General features: G+C 45.1%; 1 protein-coding gene across 6 annotated transcripts; it reads right to left on the reverse strand.

The window, feature by feature from the left end:
* Positions 1-568: 568 nt before the first annotated feature.
* CNBP (CCHC-type zinc finger nucleic acid binding protein) lies at positions 569-26062 on the reverse strand. Of its 6 annotated transcripts, none has more exons than XM_086938977.1 (5): positions 25877-26062; positions 17001-17141; positions 16816-16878; positions 12580-12778; positions 569-1562 (listed from the first exon to the last, which is right to left on the reverse strand). In XM_086938977.1, exons 2-5 carry the CDS (start codon positions 17122-17124, stop codon positions 1445-1447), a joined length of 504 nt encoding a protein of 167 aa, XP_086795103.1. In that variant the 5' UTR covers positions 17125-17141; positions 25877-26062; the 3' UTR covers positions 569-1444. The 6 variants fall into 6 exon arrangements, with proteins under 6 accessions (XP_086795103.1, XP_086795102.1, XP_086795099.1 ...); XM_086938976.1 differs by having other exon boundaries at positions 12580-12790; positions 25877-26029; XM_086938973.1 differs by having other exon boundaries at positions 12580-12793; positions 25877-26029.
* Between the last annotated feature and the right edge of the window lie 283 nt (positions 26063-26345).

Here is a 26345-nt window from a genome sequence, read left to right on the forward strand (position 1 = left end):
AAAATTACCACATGGCTTTGAAAGAGACATTAGAGCAATTTGGGCTTCACGGACAGGGGTTTCATACAAAATTATCACTGCTCCTCCCAGGTTCACAAGCATGTCAATCAACGGAGGGTTCAACGATGGAGGAAACCTTTCATATAGTAACACGGGTAGTGAATTTAACTCAAGATGCTCTTGCCAGAATTCTAGCCATTTAGATCAGTTAAGTGTTTTCATGCCTAGTACTGTGACGTTTGCTGACATCTATAGAACATCAATGGCAAATTTAACAATTACAATATAAACTGCCGCCAGGTGGCCATTAACATACACATTACTAGTCTTATTGCATACTCCCTTAAATACTATAGAATGAACAATTATGGCCTCACTTTAAATTATATTTACTCTTACCGCCAGTCATTACAAATGCAATCCAAAACATAAAATCCATATCAAAGTCAGTTTGTACCAGTGTATGCCAGCATTTATTGTGTCATGTTGTGCATAAAGAATTTTTCATGCCCTATATGAACATTGCAGATCCATGTTTTTCGTAACAAAACAGACACCAACAAAGAACTTACTCAAACTCCCCTTCCTCCTCCAGCTTTATTGATAGTTTAAAATTAAATTTCTATTTTCTAGGACTTCAGTTGCTTTTCCCATCCGATTTTAAAAACTGATTACAAGCAAATGAAACTCAAACATTTGTCTAAGTGATATAGTGTACAAAAATAACATCTTGATTTCAGTGAAAACACATTTCTTTAACTCCTTAATAGCTCCAAGTCTGCTCTTTGTGTCTTTTCTGGTGTATTGATGTATGGTTTAGATTACCTTACTCCACTGAATATTTCATTTAAAACATTGCTGCGAGCACCAGTCATCTCCAATGCTAGTTATCATTCAATAACCAAATTAGATTTTACTTTCATTCTTGATTATTCTTTTGTGGTCACTCACAGGTATGTGAATCTTTACTCCCACTCTTGCTTTGAACTGCAGTACGGCCCGATATACAGATGCACTTAATGTATGAAGAGGTTGCAGTCAGTAAATCCAAGGCCACCATTGCAATAATAAATGACTTATGGAAGTTCACAGACACTTCCCCAAGTTTTCCTAAACCCCTCTTGCACAGGCTCACTACCAAGAACTTGGCGAGGGTCACCTCGTCTGACTCGACTTTTCCCACTCAATCCCTATTAACCAGTGGCACGGAAAGGGGGTTCTTTAACAAAGCATTATACGCAACACCTCTACCAAACTAAACATAAACATTTTTGTAGTTAAATGCAGAAAGTCGATTTTTCCACCCCTTTCCTCATGTTGCACGTCAAGTGAAGCTCACTGGCCTGGGACTAGCCTCTATTTGCCAACCTTTGGCCAATGAAGAGGATTCAGAGAAAATAATACAACCATCAATCAAAAAAAGGAGGGGCGACAAGGACATTATTTAAGCTGTAGCTTCAATTGTGCATTCCCGTGCAAGGTGCCCCGATTCCCCACAACGATAACAGTTGACTTCGCTCGTCTTGCTGCAGTTGATGGCTACGTGGCCAGTTTCTCCACACCTACAAAAGAGGACAAAAACAAATACATTTTAAAAGATACTCCAAAACAGCATTTCTAATCAGACTAAGACTCCGACTAGCCCTGTGCTTAGAATTTAATTAGTTTACCACAGTGAAAATGGGACAGTCGTGTTAGGCCATTCATACAAATATTTAATTAACTGTTTGAATTTCTACATTAAATGCTCATTTGAAACAAACAAACAGCAAAATCAAAACAATCTGGGATGTAAGACTGCAACAGAACTTGCACACATTTAGTTAGCAAGGGCACACGTTCCGTACCCACTTGGCTATTTTCCAACTAAAGTCAATTGTTTGTTATCTCCGGCAAACCTTTTCGCACAACTCCCTGGGGCATTCGTGCGCTATATAAATGTTGAAATCAATTCAAATCACTTTCTGTAAGATACAGCATTTAGAATGGCCATTGCCAGTTCTATCAGACAATTCAGCCAATACCTAGTTGATTCCTCTCCTTTATGTTTGTCAAAACGACATCAAGCATGCTGCAATTCAAAAGGATCTGTAGATTCCCTTTTTTCAAATTAGATTTTGCAACTTAAGCTTGCAAGGTGAAAACCAAAACTTCGGTATTTAGACTGTCAAGAGACTAAAATGTGTCAATCACAACTTCAAAAACAAAGGCTCGTTATGCTTCCTTAAACAAATCCTGAAAGCCCAAGTGCAAAACAGTGCCACACCACACATTGCAGTTTGTTCTCAAATGCAGTGAGATGGAACGAGCATGGCCTCCCTACAAAGTAAAGAAATCTGCATGTAAGCTAAAAGATGGTTTCGAACGCTTAAACTTTTTTTGTACAAGCAAGTGGTACTCAAGTGACCTTAAATCTCAAGGGAGTTTCAGAATCTGAATTTGTGGAGCTTGATGGTCGTTAAGTGCACTTGCAAAGATGACAAATACTCAAGACACACAAGGAGATGGATGGAGCGCTGAAACTTTTCAGACACTCACCCCCAGTCACAGATCTGGGTTGAATCCATCATCGTTCTTTAGCCCACTTCGCCACCTTAGTTTAGACCCAGCTATTTGCAAATCAGTCTTGACACTGACACATGAGAACAGTCCAGTCCGAACTGCCAAGCCAGGTCTTCCCTGAACAGGACACAATCATCCTTGAACCGATTTCGGGGTAACACCCCTCATCAGGCAGTCTAGCTTCAATCCAGAGGGAAAGTGAGCAAGGGACCCACGCCTGGGCATCCCCTTCCGACTTCGGGCAAACAAAGCAAGCTAGCCTGGCTGAGAAGGGGTGAAACCCCGAAACCAGTCCTAGGACGCTTGTTTCCAGTCCAGTGGGGGGACCTGGCTGGCAGTTCGGGCTGGACTGTTCCCAAAGGGAGCAGGACCAAGAATGATTTGCATATGGTTGGGTTTAAACTGGAATGGCATGGTGAGCAAAAAGAAACTATGGATTTAGGCCCAGATCCCTGTACTGGGGTGAATGTATGACATTGTTTTGCATTCCGTCCATCAATTGTTCTTTTTGCATTTGTCACCCCGAGTGGGACGGGTATGACCAGACATGGGTCCGGTGCTCGCCATGCCACTCAAGTCAAGCTAGCCTGGCTGATTAAGGTGTGAAACCCTGAAACTGGTCCTAATCTTCCACACCTCACGCAGAGCTCAATGGAGAAAAGCGTTCCTCACCCTACTCACCATCTCCACCACCAGGAAAACCGCCCATGGCTTAACTCTCTCCATCACACCATCCCAACTCTTCCCTGGCAGAACCACCATTACCATCTACAATAACGGGATTGTCCTAATTCAATCCACAGACAAGAGCCTGGAACTACTAGACAACCGGTTCCCCAAGTTCAAAGAGCACCTTTCCAAGCAGCGGACCTCCACCCATAACTCCTCCAGCACTATCACTCCTGAAGTCATAGCCACCACCCACAACCCTTTCACCTAGCTAAGCATCAGAACGACACACACCTCACCTCTACCCCCAGCACCCTAGTCAATCACCTACCTGCTGTTATCACCCCACATACCTCAATCACAGTCACAAATCGCTCCCCCTCATACACTCGCCGCCCCACTAACACTAACCCTTGGACTCCCACACATACCACTCCCATTCCTCTCTCCCCTGACATAACAACTCCCACCCACAACTCCTCTAACCTAGATCAGCACCAGAACGACACGCATAACGACAAATCCCACCCTTTGTCCCCCCACCCTCAGTCCCCACTACCACCCGCTTATCAACCATGCAAGGCACTCCACAACAATTAACATAACTCCTCCTCCCCACAACAGGACCATCCCCGACCCCATTTCCCCCCCCACTCTCAGCCCTCACTACCCTTCAGGCTCCCCCATCACCACCAACATACACTCCACCACCACCCCGCTCTCTCTGACTGCGTCCAATGCCCCCCTCTACGCCTCCAAAACCCCCCGCACCTCTTCCACGCCCATCGCCCCCATACCCTCTCTCCTCCCTAGCACCATCCCGTACGACAACACGGAGCCCTTCGAGAACACCAACCATCCTCCCTCCCGCACGATAATCCCCAGGTCAGCCACACACTCATGTTTGACACCCCCAGCACTCACACCTATCCCACGCTGGACAAGATTATGTTCTCCCTCCTTCAGCTCAAAGAAGACATCCACACCATCAAAGAAGACATTCACACCATCAAAGAGCTACTCATCACACCCCCCAGACACACCTCACTCACCACCACCCCCCCTCTCAAACTGCTCGCCACTCGTCCGGATGACGCTCACAAGCTGCATCCATCACACAGGACCGCGATCCATGCCCACAATCGCAACAACCGCACCCGTCGCCCACACTGGACAACGATCCCTGCCCCAGTCGCACTTGCAACCCTCTTTCGGATCTCGACACTCTCACCCTCATCCGCTCCTACGATCCAGCTGCCCTAAACAACCCAACCGCCTCTCACCTCCCCATTCCCACGATACACTCAAATCCCAGTAGACCCTACACACTAAACAGAATCTCCGTCCCGAATAACCTTAGAAAAGTCCCCATCTCTCTAGTACCCTCTACCTCCCCTGACACACCCAGTCTCAAATGCACTCTCCTAAACTGTAGATCCGCCTCTAGACACTCCTCCGCCATCGCCGATCTAATCCGAACATTAGACCTTGACCTAATCATCTTGACTGAAACCTGGCTAACCGAATCTTCTACACCTATAATGGACATTCTGGTTCCCCCCCAACTACCACATCATTAGGCTTGACAGGTCCGGCAAGATAGGTGGAGGAATCGCATGCATACACAGGAACAACCTTTCAGTGCTGAAAGTTTCCGCATCGTCCCTACCCTCCCCAACTTCCTACGAATACATCTGCCTTGACATTATCAGTGAGGGCAAACCGATATGCTCTCTTCACGGCATTTACCACCCACCCAGAGACAACCTCCCCTTCGTCCAACAAATCATGGACATGATTTCAACCAACGCCGGACGACAGCTCACCCAAATATACCTTGGTGACTTCAACCTCCACAGGAACGACAGCAATGATGCGGTGGTAAATAGTCTTAAAAACTTCCTCGACGCCCTAGACCTCACCCAAATATGCAACAGCCCGACCCACGAGAAAGGCTCTATCCTCGACCTGATCATCGCCAAAGAGGACGCCATCCAGCTTGAGTCTATCCAACCTTGTGACTGGTCAGACCATCATATTGTCACATTCAACATCAATGAAAAAGTCAAACTCAACACGGGTCAATCCTCTAGACCTAAAGTCTGGAAAAGAGACCTGAAAAAACTCAACCCATACTCCCTACCCCCGAACAGCCGCGACCTCCTGCTCCCTCCCACGGGCGCCACAGATGTACAATCCTTGACTGACCACTATCTCAACGCCATGACCTCAATAATTAATGAGGCTGCTCCCTTGCAATTAAAAAGAGTCTCCGCTAAAATCTCCAATCCATGGTACGGCGGGAGTCTCAATGAAGATAGACGAGCCATGCGAATGGCAGAGCACACCTGGAGAACAGCTCCCTCTGCACTTCATCTGAAAAGCCTGAAGAAAAAGAGAAACGCCTACTTCAGGAAAATAAAGCGCTCAAAAGCAAACTTCTTCAGCCTCCAGCTCGACCAAGCAAAAAACCGCCCAAGAAAACTGTTTGAGCTAATCAGAACACAAGCCAAGGAACAACCCCAACCGCTCAGCACCTCGTGCGAAGCACCCTCCTGTGAAGACTTCGCCGCTTTCTTTACCCAAAAAAACTGACAACATTAAGAGTGACCTCCGCACTGACGCAAGCCTCTTCGCCACACCAAACGGCATAACACGCACCCAACCAAAAGACAATGCTACATGGTCTTCCTTTGACACCTACCCCGAAGAAGAAATAGGCAAACTGCTCAGCACCTTGAAACCATCTAATCACCTCACGGATCCCCTCCCCGCTAACGCTGTCAAAGATTTCACTCCATGGCTCCTCCCACTCTGGACTAAAATTATCAACAGTTCGCTCCAACAAGGAACCATCCCTGACTCCCTCAAAGTTGGACAAGTCACACCTTTACTAAAGAAACCCACGGCCGACCCATCCGACCTAAACAACTACCGTCCAATTACCAATATTCCCACTCTCGCCAAATTGGATAAATGGGCGCAACTACAACTGACTAAACACATTGATCAGTTTGATCTCCTCAACCCTCACCAATCAGGCTTCCGAGCAGGACACAGTACTGAGACTGCTATGACTCATATAATTGATGATGCCCTTCAAATCCTAGATCAAAATGATACCTGCCTCCTCATACTTCCTGATCTCTCTTCAGCATCCGACACTGTTAATCATGAGAATTTACTCGAACTTTTGAACACAAGAATGGGTATATCTGGGACTGTTCTCAAGTGGTTCACCTCCTTTTTACACAACAGGTCACAGAAATTCAAGAGTAACAACTTGATGTCCTCGCCAATACCTGTGTTGTTAGGCGTCCCCCAAGGATCCTCCCTATCACCAACTTTGTTCAATCTAGTTATGGAACCTCTCACTACCTTGCTACAAGCATCCAATGTACTTTTTCACATGTACGCAGATGACACCCAACTATATCTCAAATTACAATCCCCCAATGACATTTTACTCCTGACCTCAACGATCAGAAGCACTCAATCCTGGCTTGCCAATAATCATCTCAAACTCAATGCTCTGAAAACAGAGTTCCTTCTGATCTCACCTCCCGCGAAGATCTCTACCACTCAATCCTGGCTTAAACAGCTAACTGCACTCAATGTCCAACCCACCATAGTAGACTCCGCAAAATCTCTAGGCATAACTCTCGACTCCAATCTCAATATGCAGCATCATATCAGCAAGGCTACTAAGGGAGCAAACTTCCAAATCAATACCCTGAGGAAACTTAAACCCTTCCTGCCAGCCAAAGACTTCCAAAATGCAGTACAAGCTCTAGTAATCCCGCAAATTGAATACGGCAGCATCGCCCTTTGTAGTCTTCCGTTAACCACTACTGCACCCCTAAGAGCTTCTCTAAACGCTGCAGCGAGACTCATCACGGGGTCAAAAAAACACTCTCATATCTCCCCTGACTTTAAATCCTTGAACTGGCTGCCTTTGGAAGCTAGAATTCACCTGAAAATCGCCTGCATGACACACAAGGCTGTACATCTGAGCTCTCCCGGATACCTCGCTCAGAAGCTGTCAATCTCTGGCGGCTCTAGAAACACTAGATAATTTACAACAAGGGGTGGTGATGGACAGAGTCTCTGAATTAAGCAGAGTACTCTCACCCAGTCAAGAGATCAGGGCTAGATCCAACACCGTTTTTTAGCTCATTGCACCATCCCAGTTTCAGAACCTGGCTGTATGCAAATTAGTCTGTCCCTGGCCCAGTGCATCATGGGAACAGGGCAGACCAGACTACAAAAGCCAATTCTTACACTAGAGGCACTAACAATCTTCTGCTAAAACCTCGAATATTCCGTAAGGAAAAAACATAAACGCTCCTTCTCAGGAATGGCACCCAGGATCTGGAACTCACTCCCTCCCGAAACCAGGCTCATCTCCTCCATCACACTTTTTAAGAAAGAAGTAAAAGCTATTCTCATGGCCAAATACACTTGACCTATTAACGTTATCCGTAAAGACTCTGCACCAATCTGTATTATTCTGCATGATCCCTGCGACTATGTGTTTTACCTGTATTATTGACTTACTTGACTATATATGCACACGTCTATCTGGAATACTTGCATTATTGATGTACCTGTTTTACTTTACTCCCTAATGACCTGAGCTTCACTCTTGTGTTGGTATTCCCTGCTTTGTAAATCGCTCTATCTGCAAAGATCTTGTTCGCGCTATATAAAACTTTAAAAATAAAAATAAATAAGAGGATTGTTTCCAGTCCAGGGAGGACTTGGCCTGGCAGTTCGAGCTGGCCTGTTCCCATAGGGAGCAGGGTCTAGACTGATTTACATAATCAATCAGTACATTTGTAAAGCGCACTACTCCCCCGAGAGGGTATCAAGGCGCGGGTAAGGGGGGGGGGGGGCGGAGGGGAGACGGGGGGTGGAAAAAGAGGGGTGCTGCTACTGCTTGAAAAGCCACGTCTGGAGTAGCCTCCTGAAGGTAAGTAGGTCCTGGGTTTGCCGTAGGAGGATGCAGAGGGTGTTCCCGGTTTTGGCGGCGAGGTGGGAGAACGATCTGCTGCCGGTAGTCGCTATTCGGATGAGGGGGAACGGTGGCGAGGGCGATGGAGCAGAGCTGGCGGTTCAGGGTGTAGAAGGTGAGTCGTCTGTTGAGGTATGCCGGTCTGGTGTTGTGGAGTGCTTTTTATGCGTGGGTGAGGAGCTTGAAGGTGATCCTCTTGTTGACGGGAAGCCAGTGCAGGACTCTCAGGTGGGGTGTGATGTGGCTGCGGCGAGGGATGTCTAGGATAAAGCGAGCAGAGACGTTTTGTATGCGTTGTAGTTTTAGGAGTTTGGCCGAGGCTCCTGTGTAGAGGGAGTTTCCGTAGTCTAACCTGCTGCTGACGAGGGCCTGGGTGACAGTTTTTCTTGTTCGGTGGGGATCCACCTGACGATCTTGCAGAGCATGCGGAGGGTGTTGAAGCAGGAGGATGAGACGGCGTTGGCTTGCTTGGCCATGGAGAGTGCTGAGTTGAGGATGAACCCTAGGTTGCGTGTGTGGTCAGTATGTGTTGGTGCAGCTCCCAATGTGGTCGGCTACTAGGAGGAGTCCCATACAGAGGGGGTGGAACCGGGGATGAGGACTTCCGTCTTGTCCAAATCCAGCTTCAGACTGCTGTTCTTCATCCACTCGGCGACAGCTTTCATTCCTTCGTGGAGGTTGGTTTTGCCGGTGAGGGGGTCCTTGGTGAGGGAGAGGATCAGCTGGTGTTGTTGGCGATGATGTTGAGGTCGTGCAGTCGGGTGACGTGAGCGAGTGGTGCCATGTAGATGTTGAACAGTGTCGGCCTGAGGGAAGATCCTTGGGGTACGCCGCATATGATCTCGGTGGCTTCGGATGGGAAAGGGGGAGGCGGACGGTCTGGGTATTCCCGGAGAGGAAGGAGGTGGTCCAGTCCAGTGCTTTGTCTCGGATCCCTGCGTTGTGGAGGTGTGTGCGTAGGGTGCCGTGGCAGACAGTGTCGAAGGCGGTTGACAGGTCCAGGAGGATGGGGTTCACGGTTTCGCTGTTGTCCAGCAGGGCCATGATGTCATCTGTGGCAGCGATGATGGCAGTTTTGGTGCTGTTGTTGCAACGGAACCCGGTCTGGGACGGGTCCAGGATGCTTTTCTCCACAAGGTAGCGGCTCAGTTGTCTGTTGACGGTCTTCACAAAGACCTTGGCAGGGAACAGGAGCAGGGAGATGGGTTGAAAGTTCATGAGGTCCTTCGGATCAGCCTTGGGTTTTTTGAGTAAGGCTTTTATCTCAGCGTGCTTCTAGATCTTTCGGAAGGTGGCGGTCTCGAAGGAGATGTTGATGGCCTTGTGGAGATGGGGTGCAATGGTGGCACTGGCTTTGTTGAAGATGTTGTGTGGGCATGGGCCTGACGGAGCGCCGGAGTGGATGGTGTTCTTGATTTTGATGGTGTCGTCGTCTATGTTAGTCCAGGTGAGGAGTGGTGTGGATGGTGGCCGTGGGGTCGGCGGTCTCAGTGGCTGTCGGGCGGTCAGAGTGTTGAAACTGTTGTGAAGGTCTGTAATCTTCCGGTGGAAGAAGGTGGCGAGGGAGTCGCACGGGTCTTGCGAAGATGGAATGTCTGCGCTGGGGGTTGGAGAGTTCCACGATGTTGAAGAGTTCTTTGCTGTTGTGTGCATTGTGGTCTAGGCGGTCTTTGAAGAAGGCCCTTTTGGCGAATCTGATGAGGTGATGGTGTCTGCGGATGGCGTTCTTATGGGCCGCGTAGCTGTCCAGTGTCTGTTCGCAGTGCCATTTCTTCTCTAGTTTTCGGCAAGTTTGCTTGGAGGCCTGGAGGTCCGCGGTGAACCAACTGGCTTTCTTGTTGGGGTGTCTGTTGGAGGGTTTCTTGATTGGGGCGAGTGTTGGCGCAGTCGTTGATCCACTGTGAGATTGCGGGCAGCTGTGTCTGGGTCGGTGGGGTCGACAGGTGGGCTTCGGGCAAAGGTGGTGTTTAGCTGGTCTTCGGTGACTTTGCTCCAGCAGCGGCTTGGGATCTACTGAGTGCGGTGGTGGGTTTCCGGAAGGTGAAGTGAATGCAGTGATGGTAGGTCTAGTTGAGTTCGGTGGTGTGGCTGAAGGAGACGTGGGATCAAGCTTGTGACCAGCAGAGTGGTTGGGTGTTGTGACGAGCTGTCTGAGTCCGAGGATAGCAATCAGGGTGGTGGAGTTGGTGTCGCTGTTCTCTAGGTGGAAGTTCAGGTCCCCGAGGAGGATGTAGTCTTTGAATGCCAGAGCGTGCGTGCTGACTAAGCCGGCGATGGAGTCGCTGAACTGTGGTCGTGGTCGTGGTCCTGGGGGGTCTGTAGACGAGGGTTCCTCTGAGGGAGGTGTTGGGATCAGTGTGGATCTGGAAGTGCAGGTGTTCGGCGGTGCGGAGGGTGGAGCCGTTGCTGGCGAGACTGAGGGTGTTCCCGTGGACGATGGAGAGTCCTCCTCCTGGTTCCGTTGGTGCGGTCTCTGCGGGTGATCTTGTAGCTGTCAGGGATGGCTATGGAGATGTCAGGTGCAGAGGGGGGTTCATCCAGGTCTCAGTCAGGAAGGCGCCGTCTGGGGCGGTGGAGTAGAGTAGGTCCCAGAGTTCGACAGCATGTTTGCGGCAGTGGCAGGTGTTGAGTACAATGCATCTGAGGTGGTGGCGTCCTCTCTCAGTGGGTGTCTTGGTGGGTCGGATGCTGGTAAAGCTGCAGTTCCGGCAGGAGAAGGGTCCTTGTGTGTGTGTTTCGGGGAGGCCAGGAAGCAGGTGTGTGATCGTCCGGTGTCGAGAGCGAGGAGGGTGCTGACACCGTAGCAGTGTCTTGGCGCCAGGCACGGTCCAGGTGCGGACGGGCGCAGACAGGCTTGCCTTTGGCTCGCCTAAGGCGTGTGGCCGTAATATAAGGGGAGGTGGGAGGAGGAGCAGCTGGGAGGCAGGAGTGGGGTAGCGAATGGGCTACCAGGGGGTCGTGGTCGCTTGGAACGCATCCGCGGAAACTGGGGCATAGAGGAAAAACACAGGGGGGAAACGAAGGAAGGCCCAAGTCAGCAAAATCAACACAACCGAAAATAGACAAGGCAGCAATACAGAATTAGACAAGGGAGCAAAATAAAACTAAGAGCAAAATATGTCAGTACCGGACTGCCGAGGGGCCTCGAACCTGCGGCAGCGGAGGAGACATGCAGCAGATGCACACAGACTCAGGGTTGGAGCTGTGCGGCGAGGGGGAGCAACCTGCCTGAAGACAGGGTCATGGGTCGCTCACATATAGCTGGGTTCACACTGGAATGGTATGGGGAGCAAAACAACGATGGATTTAGGTCCACATCTCTGTACTGAGGAGAATGTATGACATTGTTCTGCATTCTGTCCGTTAATTATTTTGTTTGCAAATATTCAAGTACTGCAGTGTCTTATATTCTCCACCACCACTAATTTAGGGGTGAAGGTGAAGTAGGACCATCCTGCACATGCAGAGAAAACACACCAGCATGTAACCTTATGGATATTCACCAGCCTCTTGCAGGTACGCTCCCCAATAGGGGAAACATACATGTAATACTGATGAAAGGCAGGAGTACAGATCTTTCAAAATTAGTACAAGGTTCCAATGAACATATTTGATATGGGGTGGCAGGGAAATTTCTCGTCAAGAAAATGTCTTCTAAACGAGAAAGGTAATTATGCTCAAGTGCACCATTTACTCACTCATTTTATGACTGGTGAGAATTCCATAAGCACATTCTACGAAATAGAGTAACTGTGAAAATCTAAGACTACAGTAAATTTATGTGTGTACTCCTGAGATTCACTGTGAATTCCATTAAAGTCGCAAATGTATTCCAAACATACTAGCAACCCAACGGTAGTAGATCAGACTTCGTGAAGCCTGCCTTTGTATAGCATTTCTCAAATTCTTACTAAACAATTGCCAGTCAATATATACATATTACTAGATCCTTCAAATCTTACTAGAACCTTCATGATTTTATTTCAGCCAAGCCCCCGCTCTCTGCCATGAAGGTAGATAATGTTGCAATGTAGTATACGTGCCAAGATCAGCCATTATAGCCATCACATGAAGAAAGAAAACATGATATATGGGTTACATATAATATATAAATCCTAAATAAAGCAATTTCAGATTCGATCTACTCATTAGGCAAACCCTGTAAAATTTGGAAAAAAGCGATATTGATACACTGGCACGTTTAAGATTTATGCCACATTCTCAGTTTCCCTTCACACTTGAACACAACTCCAAAGTTTATTCTGTACATCAAGTTAATTTGAGATATTTAGACTGCTTAACTGCTTTATTCTGTTCCTAAATAAAAACTGTACCTGTAGCATTTCACTTTGGTGCAATCTTTTTGAATATGTCCGAACTCCCCACAAGAATAACATTTCTGCTCATCTGCGTGGTCACAGTCACGAGCCAGGTGTCCTGGTTTCCCACAATTGTAACAGCACTGCTCCCTCTCCTTCTTAGGCTCCTTGCAGTCCTTGGCGATGTGGCCGCTCCGGCCACAGTTGTAGCAGGCTACAAAAAAGGCCACAGTGCGAAAAAACAAACCACTTTTACTACGCGTTGAATAGATTCCAGCATGAAACTCGAAACACAGCAAGTTATCTAGAGGCGTGTTCAAAAGTACAACGTACATACCAGAAATGTGAAAATATGAACTACCCAATTCTGTTGCTTTCTTTATAAAAAGGTATCCAGGTTTGCTTACATAAAGAGGAATCCTGTCTTTACAAAAAAATGGCCAATACTCTTAAATACTTTTTCTTTGCGAAGAAAAACAATCCTCTGGCCTTTGAAGCGAAAATGCCATTCTAAAGTTAGTTACTTGTGCTAGTTTCAAGTTTTAAAACTATTTAAGACTGAGAAGGTATTGGGATGAAAACTGATATGGGTAAATTTATACTAAGCCCTAGTATAAATGATGAATAAAATGTAATTCTTCGCAGGATTATCATATCAATATTTTAAAGACTTTAGCACTCCCAAATAAATGTGATATTTTTATTTTTAAATGGTTTTCCAGTTTGCGATATAGATAGGGGAGAGAGGAGTACAGGAAGGATGCATAGAGAGATTTGGCTATTACTGCCCCCGGAGAGGAGGACAAGATCTCAAACTCTACCTATAATCCTACATTAACCTATCTGAGGAGGCTAGATATACGTGAAAGGCATAACTTAAAATAAACTCTACACAAGTCACATTACAGAGAGCGATATATACATGCATATGATAATGAACAAACAACTTGACAATCTCAGTCAGTTCTTCTGTTCAATTAAATCTGCTTAAATTAAACAGCAACTATAACATTCGAGGGCACAGACTTATTCATCAGATGAATTAGTTATTTAAACAAGTACAACACATCTGTTGGGTGGCAGCGAAAAAACTATGCCCCATGAACACAATATTCCAGATAAAATTAAACCCAAATTAGGCTAAACGCAATTAAAGGAATTACAACGATAAAGCGACCTAATGATGTAAAAGGCAAGTTTTCAGATATTTCCTGAAGGGTAGCAGTAGTCATTTTCTTCAGATCAGGGAGAAGAGTATTCTTAAGTTTGGAGGCACAGGTAACAAAGCCTCTACTATCCATTTTGACCTTCTGCCTCTGGGAACAAATAGATTACCTGCAGAAGATGAACGTAGGGACCTGAAGGGAGTGTACCAACGAAAACTTGGCCTCGGGTGATGGGGGTCAGAGCTGAGTAAATACCGTGAAAGCTATACAAAGTGCCTTGAGGGCAATACGCTTCTTCATGGGAAGCCAATGTAGCTTAGTCAATGGCTTGGTCAGCAGCCAGAAGCTTAAGGATGCCTAACAATAAGCAGACTGCCGCCTTCTGTACGAATTGATGAACTGTTAGACTACCTACGCAACAAGCAAGAAATTCTTCACACCACCTCATAATAAATTATTATTAAGCGGGGAGGTGTGTAGTGTCATTACAACCCCAACACACCCCAATGTTCTGTGATGAGGTACCTCTCCGGAACTGAAGGTGCTAGTTCCTCTTGCAAAATGTTTGGAAGCGGCAGGCACAGGTTCGGATATTAACCTCTGGGAAACTATTGGTGTAACAAGTCAACATCTATCCCTTCTCAGTAAATAAATATAATCTGAGAAACAAATCCAACTAGAAAATGCATTTTACATAGTTTCAAAACAAAAAGCACCACTTGCATCATACGCACATCAATACATAGCCGCAAGTGTCTATAACAGCATTATTTTTAGTAGCTTTAATAAGAACGTTTTAACTGCAAAACAACTTTTTGCACCAGTAGTTCGCAGGCTGAATCTTGATCACTGCTGGGATTTTTGGTGCTTTTTCATTATATGGATGTCATTACTGCCCAATTACCATAATGTATGAATATTAATACACGCAACAGGACAAGCTGCAAAAAAAAAAATCTCACCTGTTCATGATTGGCTGGTTTACATGCCACATAACATTGGTACATAACAATTCATCACTGTCTTTTCGACTCTCATTCACCTCTCTACTTCATCACAGCATCCGAAACTTGGCTAGACAACAGTGACACTGTCCCGAAAGCTGCCTGCCGACACCAACCATGCCTTATTCATACATACACTACTAACTTTACAGCAGTCTAAGCATTGACATTCTCATGTACCCAATCCCCACCCACATACAAAGTATGTGGGAACAAACTATTAATAGCCCTTTAAAAATTCACAGAACTGTTATCAACGTTCTCTCTAAATGCAATACAATCTTGGCACTACACTCCAGTCAGCCCCCCCCCCCCTTTACATTATAGCTGTGGTGCCCTAATCTTAACTAAAATAAGCACTTCTCTCTAGCCATTCATTAGTAATCAGCCCAGAGACACACTACCCTGCCAAGGTAACCTCCTGATCCATACTTCTCTCCAAATCACTATCCAATTCCACACCTACTATTGATCCTGCATTCTAGCCACTCTGGTACGCTTCATAACCAGCCCACCTGTCACATCCCATAGAAGAACTATTTTAAAAGTTTAAGTCACCCCAGACTCCAAATCTTCCAATCTTAACCAAACATAAAAAAACATCAACCCTCTCCTTCATACCACATCCTTTGATAAACAGTTCCTTAGAGAACATTTGATAATCAACAACTCATTCTACAGCAAGGAGAGGGAAAAAGGACAGTAAAACTGTAGATTTGTTGTGCTTTTTAAGTTATTTAAGATGTTTGGGCAAAATGCGTTAATTACCCTTGCTGCTTTTTTTCAAGTTTCTCTTTATGCTCTTTACACACACTCTGAAGCCCAGGCGTGACTACATTGGCCTTATGGGATCACATCAACCGCCATTCCCAAATGCCCCCACCTCACCTCTTTCTGCTGACTGATGCTCACTAACCCATCTAACCTCTCCTCTCAAGAAGTCCCGGGCAAAGGTGATAGAGGCTGTGGAAGCATCTTCTAAGCTAAGGCATGCTAAGGTTTTGAGGGGTCCGTTTGCCATTACTGCTTACTGATTTCTTGTACCCATATTTCTGCCATCCAGCTTACCTCTGTCAACTAGCTGCCTCCCATCCACACATCCGGACTGATGCCTACACTTTGAGCACCCATTGACATTTATTCACTTTGGAGCAGGCTTCACAACTCCTAGGAACCCTATAGACCCAACTACTGTAGTGTGTTGCATTCCTTATGCTCCACCTCTATTGTCTCCAGTGGTCGCATAATTCCAGATTCAGTAATGTCTAGATACTCCTAGCCTCATCAATGCAGACTCTTAAGGGACCCAAGTAATGCCGTCATATTATATTTCTAAGTCCCTGACCTGTGTAAGCCTGCAAAACAAATATAAGCATTGCATTAGCACCTCTATCCATTACACATACCTTTGCTGCACGCCGAACTTAGGCACACCAACAAGTTACCGGTGACATGACAAGAGCCAGCATCTGAATCTCATATACAACACCATAACTTGCCACAGAGCACATTAAAACCATGCTGGAACAACCAGGCAAGACACACTGTGCATCTTACTCGACCAATGAAAGTGCACCGGACCTTGTAAGGAGTAGGGAAATGTTGTTTAAAAGACAATAAAATACAGTGTAATATTTTAGTCAACCCTGCTGGAATGCCATTCCCACAGACTTCTAACTTTGTCTAGTATTTGCAACAATATTTTCTTATCTTCTCGGGATTCTCCGCACCATTCAAATGGTTCATCACAAAATGTTGCTTTATACCTTTAAGACCTGCTCTCAATTGCTTTGCCTTTTATTTCTCAAAACACAATTTCGGGTCTATTGGAGCTGCTAGTCTATACCCATCCTCCTTCCCATAAATCTGCCCTGGCCCCCTTATGCTTCCACCTCTACTAAACGCCCTACAGACACCAATTGCCCATTCCCACTTTTCCTATTATTTATATGTATAATTAAATATATATTCTGCTGCTTTAAATTATAACTGGTTTAGCCTTTAACAGTTCGGACTACGTGTTATGCTTAAATCACTATCCACGCCTTCAATTGCAACTGGGAATATTAAACTCCACTTACCATCTTCCTGAAGTTCACAGTCTTTGGCAAGATGACCTGACTCTCCACAACGGTAGCATATGTCTAAGAAAAAAATTGTATACATTAGCATGCGCTTAAACCGGGGCATGGAGAAACTATTGTTTGAGTTGCTCCAACTAAAACAAATAAAATTATATGGACTAAACGTTGCCTTTTGAAATTACCTCTGGAAGAAGTAAAGCCACCTCTACCGCGGCCTCGTCCGCCACGCCCCCGACCACCTCCAGTGGGGCACTCGCGAGCCCAATGGCCTGAACGTCCACACTTGAAGCATTCGTTGCTGCTCATGGTGTTAGTTAGAAGTACTAAACGAATAATAAGAAACATGTTACTGGCACGGAGAACGAAGTATTCGTTTTATACTTCTATTTCCCTAGAAATACTTAAAAGTACACTCCACAAAACAGAAGCGATTCTTCTTAAGGGCGGCAAACATAAGGAAAACTAGAAAAAAAACGAACATTAGAATAAAGTAAAACATTTTCAATATTGCAAGACGTTTTGTTAACTTCCTTAGCATGCTAAACTTAAGGAAATTGAGGGCTGATTAATACACGCTTTCCATAAATCAAAAAAAGGGATAGGCTTGGGGGCGAAGGGAGAATTTTAACCCAAGGCAATCCTACAATGTAGGCGTACAAATATCGGTCCAAACACAAGTGTTGCAAAAACTCGCCCCAGCTGTTATCAATGTTCTTCACAGTCGATTCGATTCATAAACTTTATTCGATTCAAAATTATAGAATCACAAAAGTGTACAGACCTTAATTTAAAATAGAAAAACATTAACACCAATAGGTCGGGATAATTCATTCTACAATCTGTACATAAAAATCTAAAATGGAGATAAAAAAATTCCAAAAGGAAGTTATACAAATATTACATATTTATCAATTAATCACACCCTGTACCAAAGAATATTATTATACCATATGACCAATTGTACCAACATATGACATTTATTTTAGTTTTTTAGTTCATTTTATACCGATGGCAGAAAGAGGGTATTAACCAAACTAACAGTGCTGTTTCCTAAATTGCAGTGACAGTCGTATGAAGCTTAACATGGCGCAAACATACTCCAGGTGATGATAACGATAACAAATAATCATAACCCTCTTTATAGTTACATGGTCGCCGACCTTTTAGGATAGGCATAATAAACCTGGTTCTTGGTTCCTTATAAAGAGGACAAAAAAAGAACAAGATTAATAGTATTTTGACTGGTTTTGTCATCACAAGGACAAGGGGGCAGCCTCTCACACCAACCCCCTTGTTTAGGAAAGGCAAAAAGAAAATGAGTGCGTTTAATCTAAACCTTGTCAGATAAAAGTGCCATTGCACATGAGTAGTAAACGTTAAATAAAATTGGACCTTCAATTTACCCAAGCAATTTGTTGGCTGATCTAAATGTAGCATGCTTAAGCTGTTACGATAACTTGTTTTAATTAAAGTTTTTATATCCCCCTGCATATTTTCGGGATTACATACAAATGGCCCAAACCAATTTTCATAAAGATATGGGCGCACGAAGATACTAATAATCACCAAACCAATTTTATGCAAAGTGTCACTAACATATGAAAGCCATGGGATCTGCATTGCATGTTCAAGATTTTTGCAGTCCTGGAGGATATCTTTTGAGAGCTGAAGGTCTTCTGATAGCCATACTTTGCCCCATAATAATAAAGGGGAAACACGGATGATGTCAGTCACATATTCCATTCCCATCTCAGTGTGGCAGAAACTATAAGATGAACCTGGTGGGACTAATAATAAACGTTTTAGGAATTTATTTTCCATGACCTGAATCAAGGCTGGACTTTCTGTCCCCCATACCCCTGCCCCATAAGTGGCCACAGATAGGCACTTTGCTCTATACAAGGTTTTTAAGTGTGGAACTGGTTTTTGTCCTAATTTACTACAAAAACGAAATAGACCCTCTATAGATCGGCTAGTGCTTTGAACACGCGCCTTCATCAAAGGAACCCAGCTCAGTTTGTTGTTAAATAAATTTCCCAAGTAATTAAAATTAATTTTAAAGTTCTTCACAGACAACATGGACCTTTCCACTGATGGAGGCACCGACATCCTTTAATATCCATTTGGTCACAACTCTTGCACCTGCATTGTAAGTAACGAGCCTCTTTGGTGGGAACGCCAAGTGGACAAAAGTTAAGTAGCGGTCTGTCTAGAAATCCCATTTAGTTTGCATTGCTGGGCCTTCTGAGGCGCACCCTGTGCGCTCCAAAATAGTCCCTAAATTAATTACTACATAAAGACAAAATATGTCCTCTACTAGAAAGTAGCCTGCATTATTTCAATCGTTGGCTGATGAAAATATATTGTACTTCGAAATAAACAAAAACAAAACAGTACCTCAGCTTGGGCAAAGGAGGCCAATTTGATTCTGATTTCTGACAGATAAACAAAAGCTCGAGGAATAGCTATGCTGATGAGCATTTGGAATGGAGGTAACCACTGAATATTTATTTGGTAATGCTTAGCTAATTTCTAATCAATGTTTCTTAACCAAAACATTTCCAGAAGGGAAACTGGACCGCAAGAGACCCACTAAAAAGGTTATTTTAAGTGGTCCTGAAACTTACCATTGAGGTATGAAAGAAAGCATTGTTCAAACTAACAAATGGGAATGATCTGTCAACTAGGAATGGGAAGGTGGGAGGAGAGACAGTATGGGTAAGGACTTTCATAGCCCGCAATCGCACTTATCTGGCCATCTCACTTAAGAATTCTTCATATGGTTTAAAACTTTAATGTTTATAAAACGGTAACATAGAACACCTGAAAGGATTTTCGAAGTCAGAGATGCAGTGTTCTCTATTATAAATGTTTTACATATAGAGCAGTGCACTTAAACAAAATGAGCTTATTCAGTCCTTTTTAAATTTCTTTCAATCCTTTATATTTTCAAGTTAATACGAAATTTCCCAAACAAGCAGCCAACGCGTTTCGTTCAATTCAGCAGGTAGCCATGAGAACTTCTTCAGGGCTCTTTCATTCATACAGAGACGTAATGGTCTTCAGCAAAGGTCAGTTCACAAATTGGGCCATGTAAAAATTGTTCGCCCCAAAATCAGTCTTCAAAACAGCATAAGTCCAAACGTTGTCAGAACTCCTCTAAACACATAATATTGCTATATTTGACAACTAAACAGGCAGTCACAATTGCAATTACCTTGCAGTTAAAAGTGACTTGCTTTGAATGGTGCAGCAGGCGCAGTGGCTCTGAGGCCAAAAGCTCTAGGGACTCCACTAAATCTAGATTATTGCTAAGTTTTACTACCAAACAAGACATTTACACGTGCATTTATCTAGCAGGCAATAGGATCATGATTTGAATGGTGCAGTAGCACCAAGACCAAATGCTCTAGGCACCCCTCTAAACACCTAATAATAACTATATTTTACTACTAAACCGGCAGGCACAAGTGCAGTTACCATGCAGACAAAAGGGTCCTGATTTGAATGGTGCAGTGGCACCGGAGCCAAAAGTTGTCAGAACTCCTCTAAACACATAATATTTGTTACATCAAATAATTCTATTATTTCCATCTTTCATTTTTCAAAAGTTTGCTATTACTTTCATAGCACCATACGACTAGTAACAGCACAATATATTGCCTTTTTGTACATAAACAAGTAATAACAAGTTAACAGACTTTCTGCAACTTATCTTGTACAACTACTCAGCAATCTGCAACTTAAAACAAAAAAAGCTTGTTAATCACAGACGAAAATGCATTTACCAATGCTCATTTCATATGCCATGTCAGATCATGTTTGAGATGGCACTGGGTAGAGACAGGCTATTGTGCGCCAACCAATGGGACCATCAAACAATGGTTCGACAAACTGGGCAAAGCATAGCTTTTTCCATGCCTGACTCTTGTGATAACAAGTAGACCAGGTTGAAGTTCTGCGTAACTCCACCTTGCTCTGCGGACTGAGGCAAGTTGAGCTGCTTGCGCGGATTTTTAGCGTCTGAAGTTTGTACTGCGCTATAAAATCAGCGTGAACGGCACCATGCATAGCACAAAAGGGTGCAGCTTCTTTCTGCCGCTCAAGTAGATGGGTCTACTTGAGCGGCAGATTCCTCACACGAGCGGTAGCGACCCGCCGTGACAGTCCACGTTGAGAAATCTCATTGAGAGGCTGTCTAGCGTGCGATGTTCCTCACTTGCCAACTTAATGTTGGCGAGCAGCTAGACAGAAAAAAAACATGCGCCACTACGTGGAATTTTCAAGAATTCTACGCAGAGCGGGAAAAATTCCTCAAACTCCGCAAGCTGAATGGAATTTTACACCCAGGCCTAATAACAAGGCTGAGCAGTCAACAGCTTCTCAGGAAGTAGATTGGAGGGGAGCTAGAGCTCCGAACACAATCAAGCAATAGGCACAATAACTTAATGCTCAACCCTATGCATGTCTTTCTATAAAAGGAAGTACTTTAAGCACACAATGAAACTAAATTCAATACACTGCAGGGATGTGTTCTCAGTGCATTACATTCTCCTTAACCAGTAGTCTTCTTCCCTCACAGGTGACCCAAGCAATTAGTCCCTCACATTCCCTGTCAGAGACATGATTTAGGCACAGCCGCAGATTAGGTCACTATTCACCCCGCTGGATGTAGGAGTGCAAACAATTCAATAGTTCTTACCCCAGTTTTAAGCTGTGCAGAAAGTCACACATCCTTGCCCATAATTTTCTCGGCGAGCGTCTGTCCTTTTCGCCCATGTCCACGGATGATTGCAGAATAGCAGATCCAAGGGTAACTGTACAGCTTCTATAACAGCTGCAGCTTGCCCAGCCAACCAGGTTACCTCAGCTGTAACATGTCTTTCCAGTTCCCCAGGCTGACTGGGATCCATTCATCTGCAACACACCAGCATTGTTGAGATGATCACAGTGGTGGGAAGTGGTATAACATGGGCCAGCTTCTCAGTTGAGGATTTCAGGGCGGCTCGGGTTAGCTCACAGGTGACGAGTAGTTGTGTTCCCCCAAGACAACTAGCCTACACTCATCAGCAACATGTCTTTCTCTGGCAGCAGAAGCGGGTCCAAGCTCTTCTGGCAGCAGAAGGAGGTCCCAGCTCAAAGCAGCCAACAAAAGATACAGCCACACTCAATTTGGCTAAGTGTTAGGGACAGTTCTAAAGATTATGCAATGAAACCAAGAGATTCACTAGGATTACTAGTCACTCCTGGATTCACACTCCAGTGCAGCCTGCTTTGTCTGGGCATTCTTCACACCAATAACAAGGTGGGCTTCTTATGCAGAGTCACACATCTTGGAAGGGTCATACCCAATACTTCCCCATGTCAGCAAGCAGACTCCTGGACATTAGGAGGACCCTTAGATCACATGTTTAGTTGGGTTTTCTTTCAACTTTCCTTCTCAGGCTGCTCCAGGCACAGATTTGTGTAGACGGGTGCTTCTCACAGAAAGGGACTGGTTCCAAGCAGGAGCACTCAAATAGGCGCAACTAAGTGCGACATGTTGGCACCTGGACGTCATCAGTCTCTCTAACGCAGCAATCAGTGACACAAAAGGGCGGACCCGACCTAGAAACTTGACCTTGCAAAAAAGAAACTACAGTCCCACCCTTCACCACTACAAACTGAAATGGCAGTAATCAGGAAGAATGATAAAGGAGCCCCTAAATGAAAAGGCCTACTTCCGTGTCTGCACCTCCAGCCACATGAATGCAGGTGATCTACTGCCGCCGTCTAAGAAAAAAATACTATCTTGTGCCAAGCTAAAGCAGGGGCATTCAAAATGGACCCACTGTCTTCCATACTCAAAGTTTTATCACCACCCATGTTTCACAGGCTCGCTGTACAAGCACCTGGCATACAAACGGGATGCCAGCAAATGGTTCTTGGTTTGACACAGCAGCAAAACTTTGGACCAGGAGGCAACACGGACACAGACAGTCTGGCCACACTAAAGACTCAACACATCGCTGCAAACAGTCATTCACCCATATACCATGCATGGGTCATTCCCTTACCAACATACCACTTAAATTCCCACAAGAACTGTATCAAATGCTACTTTAAAAAAATGATTTCTTCTAGACTACACTCTGTTTCAGTTAGGTCAGACTTACTGGGGTCACTCAGTGTTTTATTAAAGTTGCAATGGGGCGTCAACATGCAAGAGGTTGTTTTCAGTCTTGTTGAGACTGTTCAATCAGAAATAAATCGATGTGGGATAATTGTTGTGAATAGGTTGATGTTGTTCATATTTTGGTTGCCAATGTGTACGCTCACAGGTTTCTTATCTTTTGTTAGTGTGGCCTAACATGGGCTATGTTTGTGACACCCTGGTTCTCATTGTTCATAAAAGGAGATGTGGGAATACCCAAGAAGGTGCAGCGGTCATGTACTCCAGTGGTTTGATGATTTTCACAGCCTTTGAACTGGTTTAGGGGCAGATAGTGTATGTTGTGGGAGGTTTTGTGAGGGATGCCACGGGGTTCATCCTAGTGGGGTTTTTTTTGTAATCACTTGACACAAATATGTATCTATCTACTAATCTAATCAGCACAACCTTGAAAGATGCTGCCTTGTGTTTTTAAAGGTTAATTTTGGCAATGACTTCATTGCTATCATGTACTTTGCCTGCTTTGTTTCATCAACTGGTGTTTACAGCACATGCGTTTCATGGCGCAAATACAATATGTACCACTGGAAGACTTCATCACAGAATTTTACGTACAAAATAGAAACCTCACTGGGCCCACCAGCTCTTGCCAGCCCCCTTTGATAAGATTCCATAGGGCTATGATGAAACACATGGTATGATCTCAGACCAAGAGTGGACATGGTACACTAGCAGTAAAACAAATTTAAAGATCCCCATTAGGACACAATGTAAGAGTAGGGTAGATTAATGAGGTGTGGCAGAGAACCAGTTTTGGGTGATAGTAGAAACTAAGAGATGGGAGATAAATGGTTTGACTATACTTACGCTGTCGTGCCATTGTCAATTCTGTTGCGTGACGCTACATGTCAAATGTATCAATGGGAAATGTGTGCGCTACAATATGAGTCAATCACTTGCTTAGGCACATGATTAAAGACCTTAGCCCACATGCCATTGTGTATAATTCCTCTTGTAGCAGGCACCCATTATCACGAATCAGCTATCCATTCTCTTACACTCTTCCTGCTAGTTAATAACCCAAACCTTAGTTAAGTGCATCTTGGTACAGCGCTCTTACTCCACAATACAATACAACGCAACGGTTGGCAAGCACCCGTCAATGTTATTTTGGAGAAACCATTTGAAAAAAATCCCATTTCTTGCAAAAGAAACCTGTCATTTTGATTTTGCATGGTCTATCGGGATTTAACACTTTTTCCAATGGTGCTCTATAAGAAATTAATGATGAATATATGCCAGATACCTGATCTGGCACAAAAATCTCAACACCTGGAATCCTTACCTCAAAATGTATGCTCAACATTATAATGCAACGAGTAACAATGAGGACATATTTGTATTAGCTCGCCATATAACCCGAAGTATTTGGTCTTATGCGGACGTTAATTCCACTACTAAGTGGAATTTATAGCAGTTCAACGGCGAAACGTTTTTCATTAAAGAACCCTAAATCACAAATATTCACGACGGCTTAAAGTCCGTAGCATCGCAGTTGGGCCTTTGCAGTTTAACAACCGTTTCAAATGTTACCAAGTTTATTCAAAAGGGGCTAAAGATTGTATTAAACCACTTCACTAGTGGACATTAAAAATAGTTATACTGAACAGAATGTAAAACAAGGCTTAGTGTAGATGGTAGCATTTAATACGACACAACCCAAATGCTTGGATGGATGTAGTATGTCCAACCAACAGAAAACAGCAACACTGGAACAGGAGGCGGCTCGGTATACATTAAGATTTGACAGGTGGCGGCGCTTGGGCTCAAAGAACCTACTATTGTCTTAACGCCGATCAAGACTATTTGTGTAAGAGACATCCCCCGCAAACACTTGCTCCTAAAATCAACAAGATAGCTAAACTCGGTCAGCAGTCTTTCTGCAGCTGTCAAACTAGCCGTGCCCTTATTTGGGAATGCCCATTGGCCACGTGCAACTAGACACATGGGGCCAGCAGAACACAGACAACGAGGCCTAAGAACCAAAACCTACACACTTAAAAGACATGAGTTTAACGAAAATAAAGCGATGATGGCTAGTCAAGACTTACGTGACAAATGGAACCTGAGAGCAACATAAAACTATTAAGAAAAAAAAATCAGCTCAAGGGCACACATTGGAAGGTAAAGTGCGCCCTCCTAAATCCCAATTCATGTGTAATAAACGAGCGAAATAGAGACGTGGAGAAGTAAACAAATCGCGTAGGTTACGGTGACTGCTAGAAATAAGTACTGGCATGCTTCAGGTGAATGCGCTACTGGCATAAATAAAATGAGCAATGGAATTATATTGAGGGAATCAAAGAGGTGGCGGCAAAGTAAGGCCCACTATACAGTCACGTGGTAAGAAAGAGTACCGATCGGTCACCCTCATTTGTCGGACGTGTTCCCTGAACCCATGCTCAATGAATATCCCCGACACCCGGGCTTCCCGCCCCTCCCGTGCCTTCAATACTCACTGCAGGGGGCGGTCCGGTGCCCTGCGTCCCCAGCCGAGCACGAGCAACAGCTAGCGGGGGTAGCGGCAGTGAGGGCCCTGGCCGGCCTCTGACCTCATTCAGCTGCTCATAAAGGAGGACTGACATAGGCTGCTGCAGTGTCACCACCACCGCCCCCGCCAGTTTGGCTTCACGTGGTGGATCGTCCCTGTCCCGATGTGCAATACTGCCTCGCGCGCCATATTCCCTCCACCGCCCACATTGGAGTGAGCGCGCGCAAAGGCCTGACGCAGTGGCAGGCGCGCGCCGCCATCTCACTCCCGCCTCCCTGACCTCCTTGACTGCGGCGGCGCAGTGCCTGCAGCCCAGTACAGACCACCGGTTCCCCGGTCCCAGCTGTACGGCTCACCTACTCCGTCGACCTCCTCCTGCCGCCTCCTCCCTTACGCCCCTGTTTGTTGTCGGTTCCTCCTCCTCCGCTGCGCCACACGCGGGTTTGCACACGACACCCTGGCTCCCACGGGCCTCCTCCCTTCTCGCCCTCTCCCTTTCCCCCTGACCCCCCTTCCGCTTTGCACACAGCTCCAATTGCTGCGACCTGACCAATGATCTTCCAAAACGAAAAGACGACGTGTGTCGCATCTTGACCAATCAGAGAGGTGGTATACGTCCAGCCCAAAGAATGCCCAGAACTCGTTCTACGGGCAGGGATTCGGCCTATACCATAACAATTGTTAGGGGACAGCCTGATGTCCAATATCAAGAGCGCCTGGCACACTCTAACATGCTGAAATATTTATGAACATCAACAATAAAAAACGGCCTTTGCTGGTACAATATTTTTTTTATAACAAGTGCTCCGATGTATTGCCTAAAAA

This window comes from Lissotriton vulgaris, chromosome 9 (assembly GCF_964263255.1).
Source record: "Lissotriton vulgaris chromosome 9, aLisVul1.2, whole genome shotgun sequence".
NCBI classification, from domain to species: domain Eukaryota; kingdom Metazoa; phylum Chordata; class Amphibia; order Caudata; family Salamandridae; genus Lissotriton; species Lissotriton vulgaris.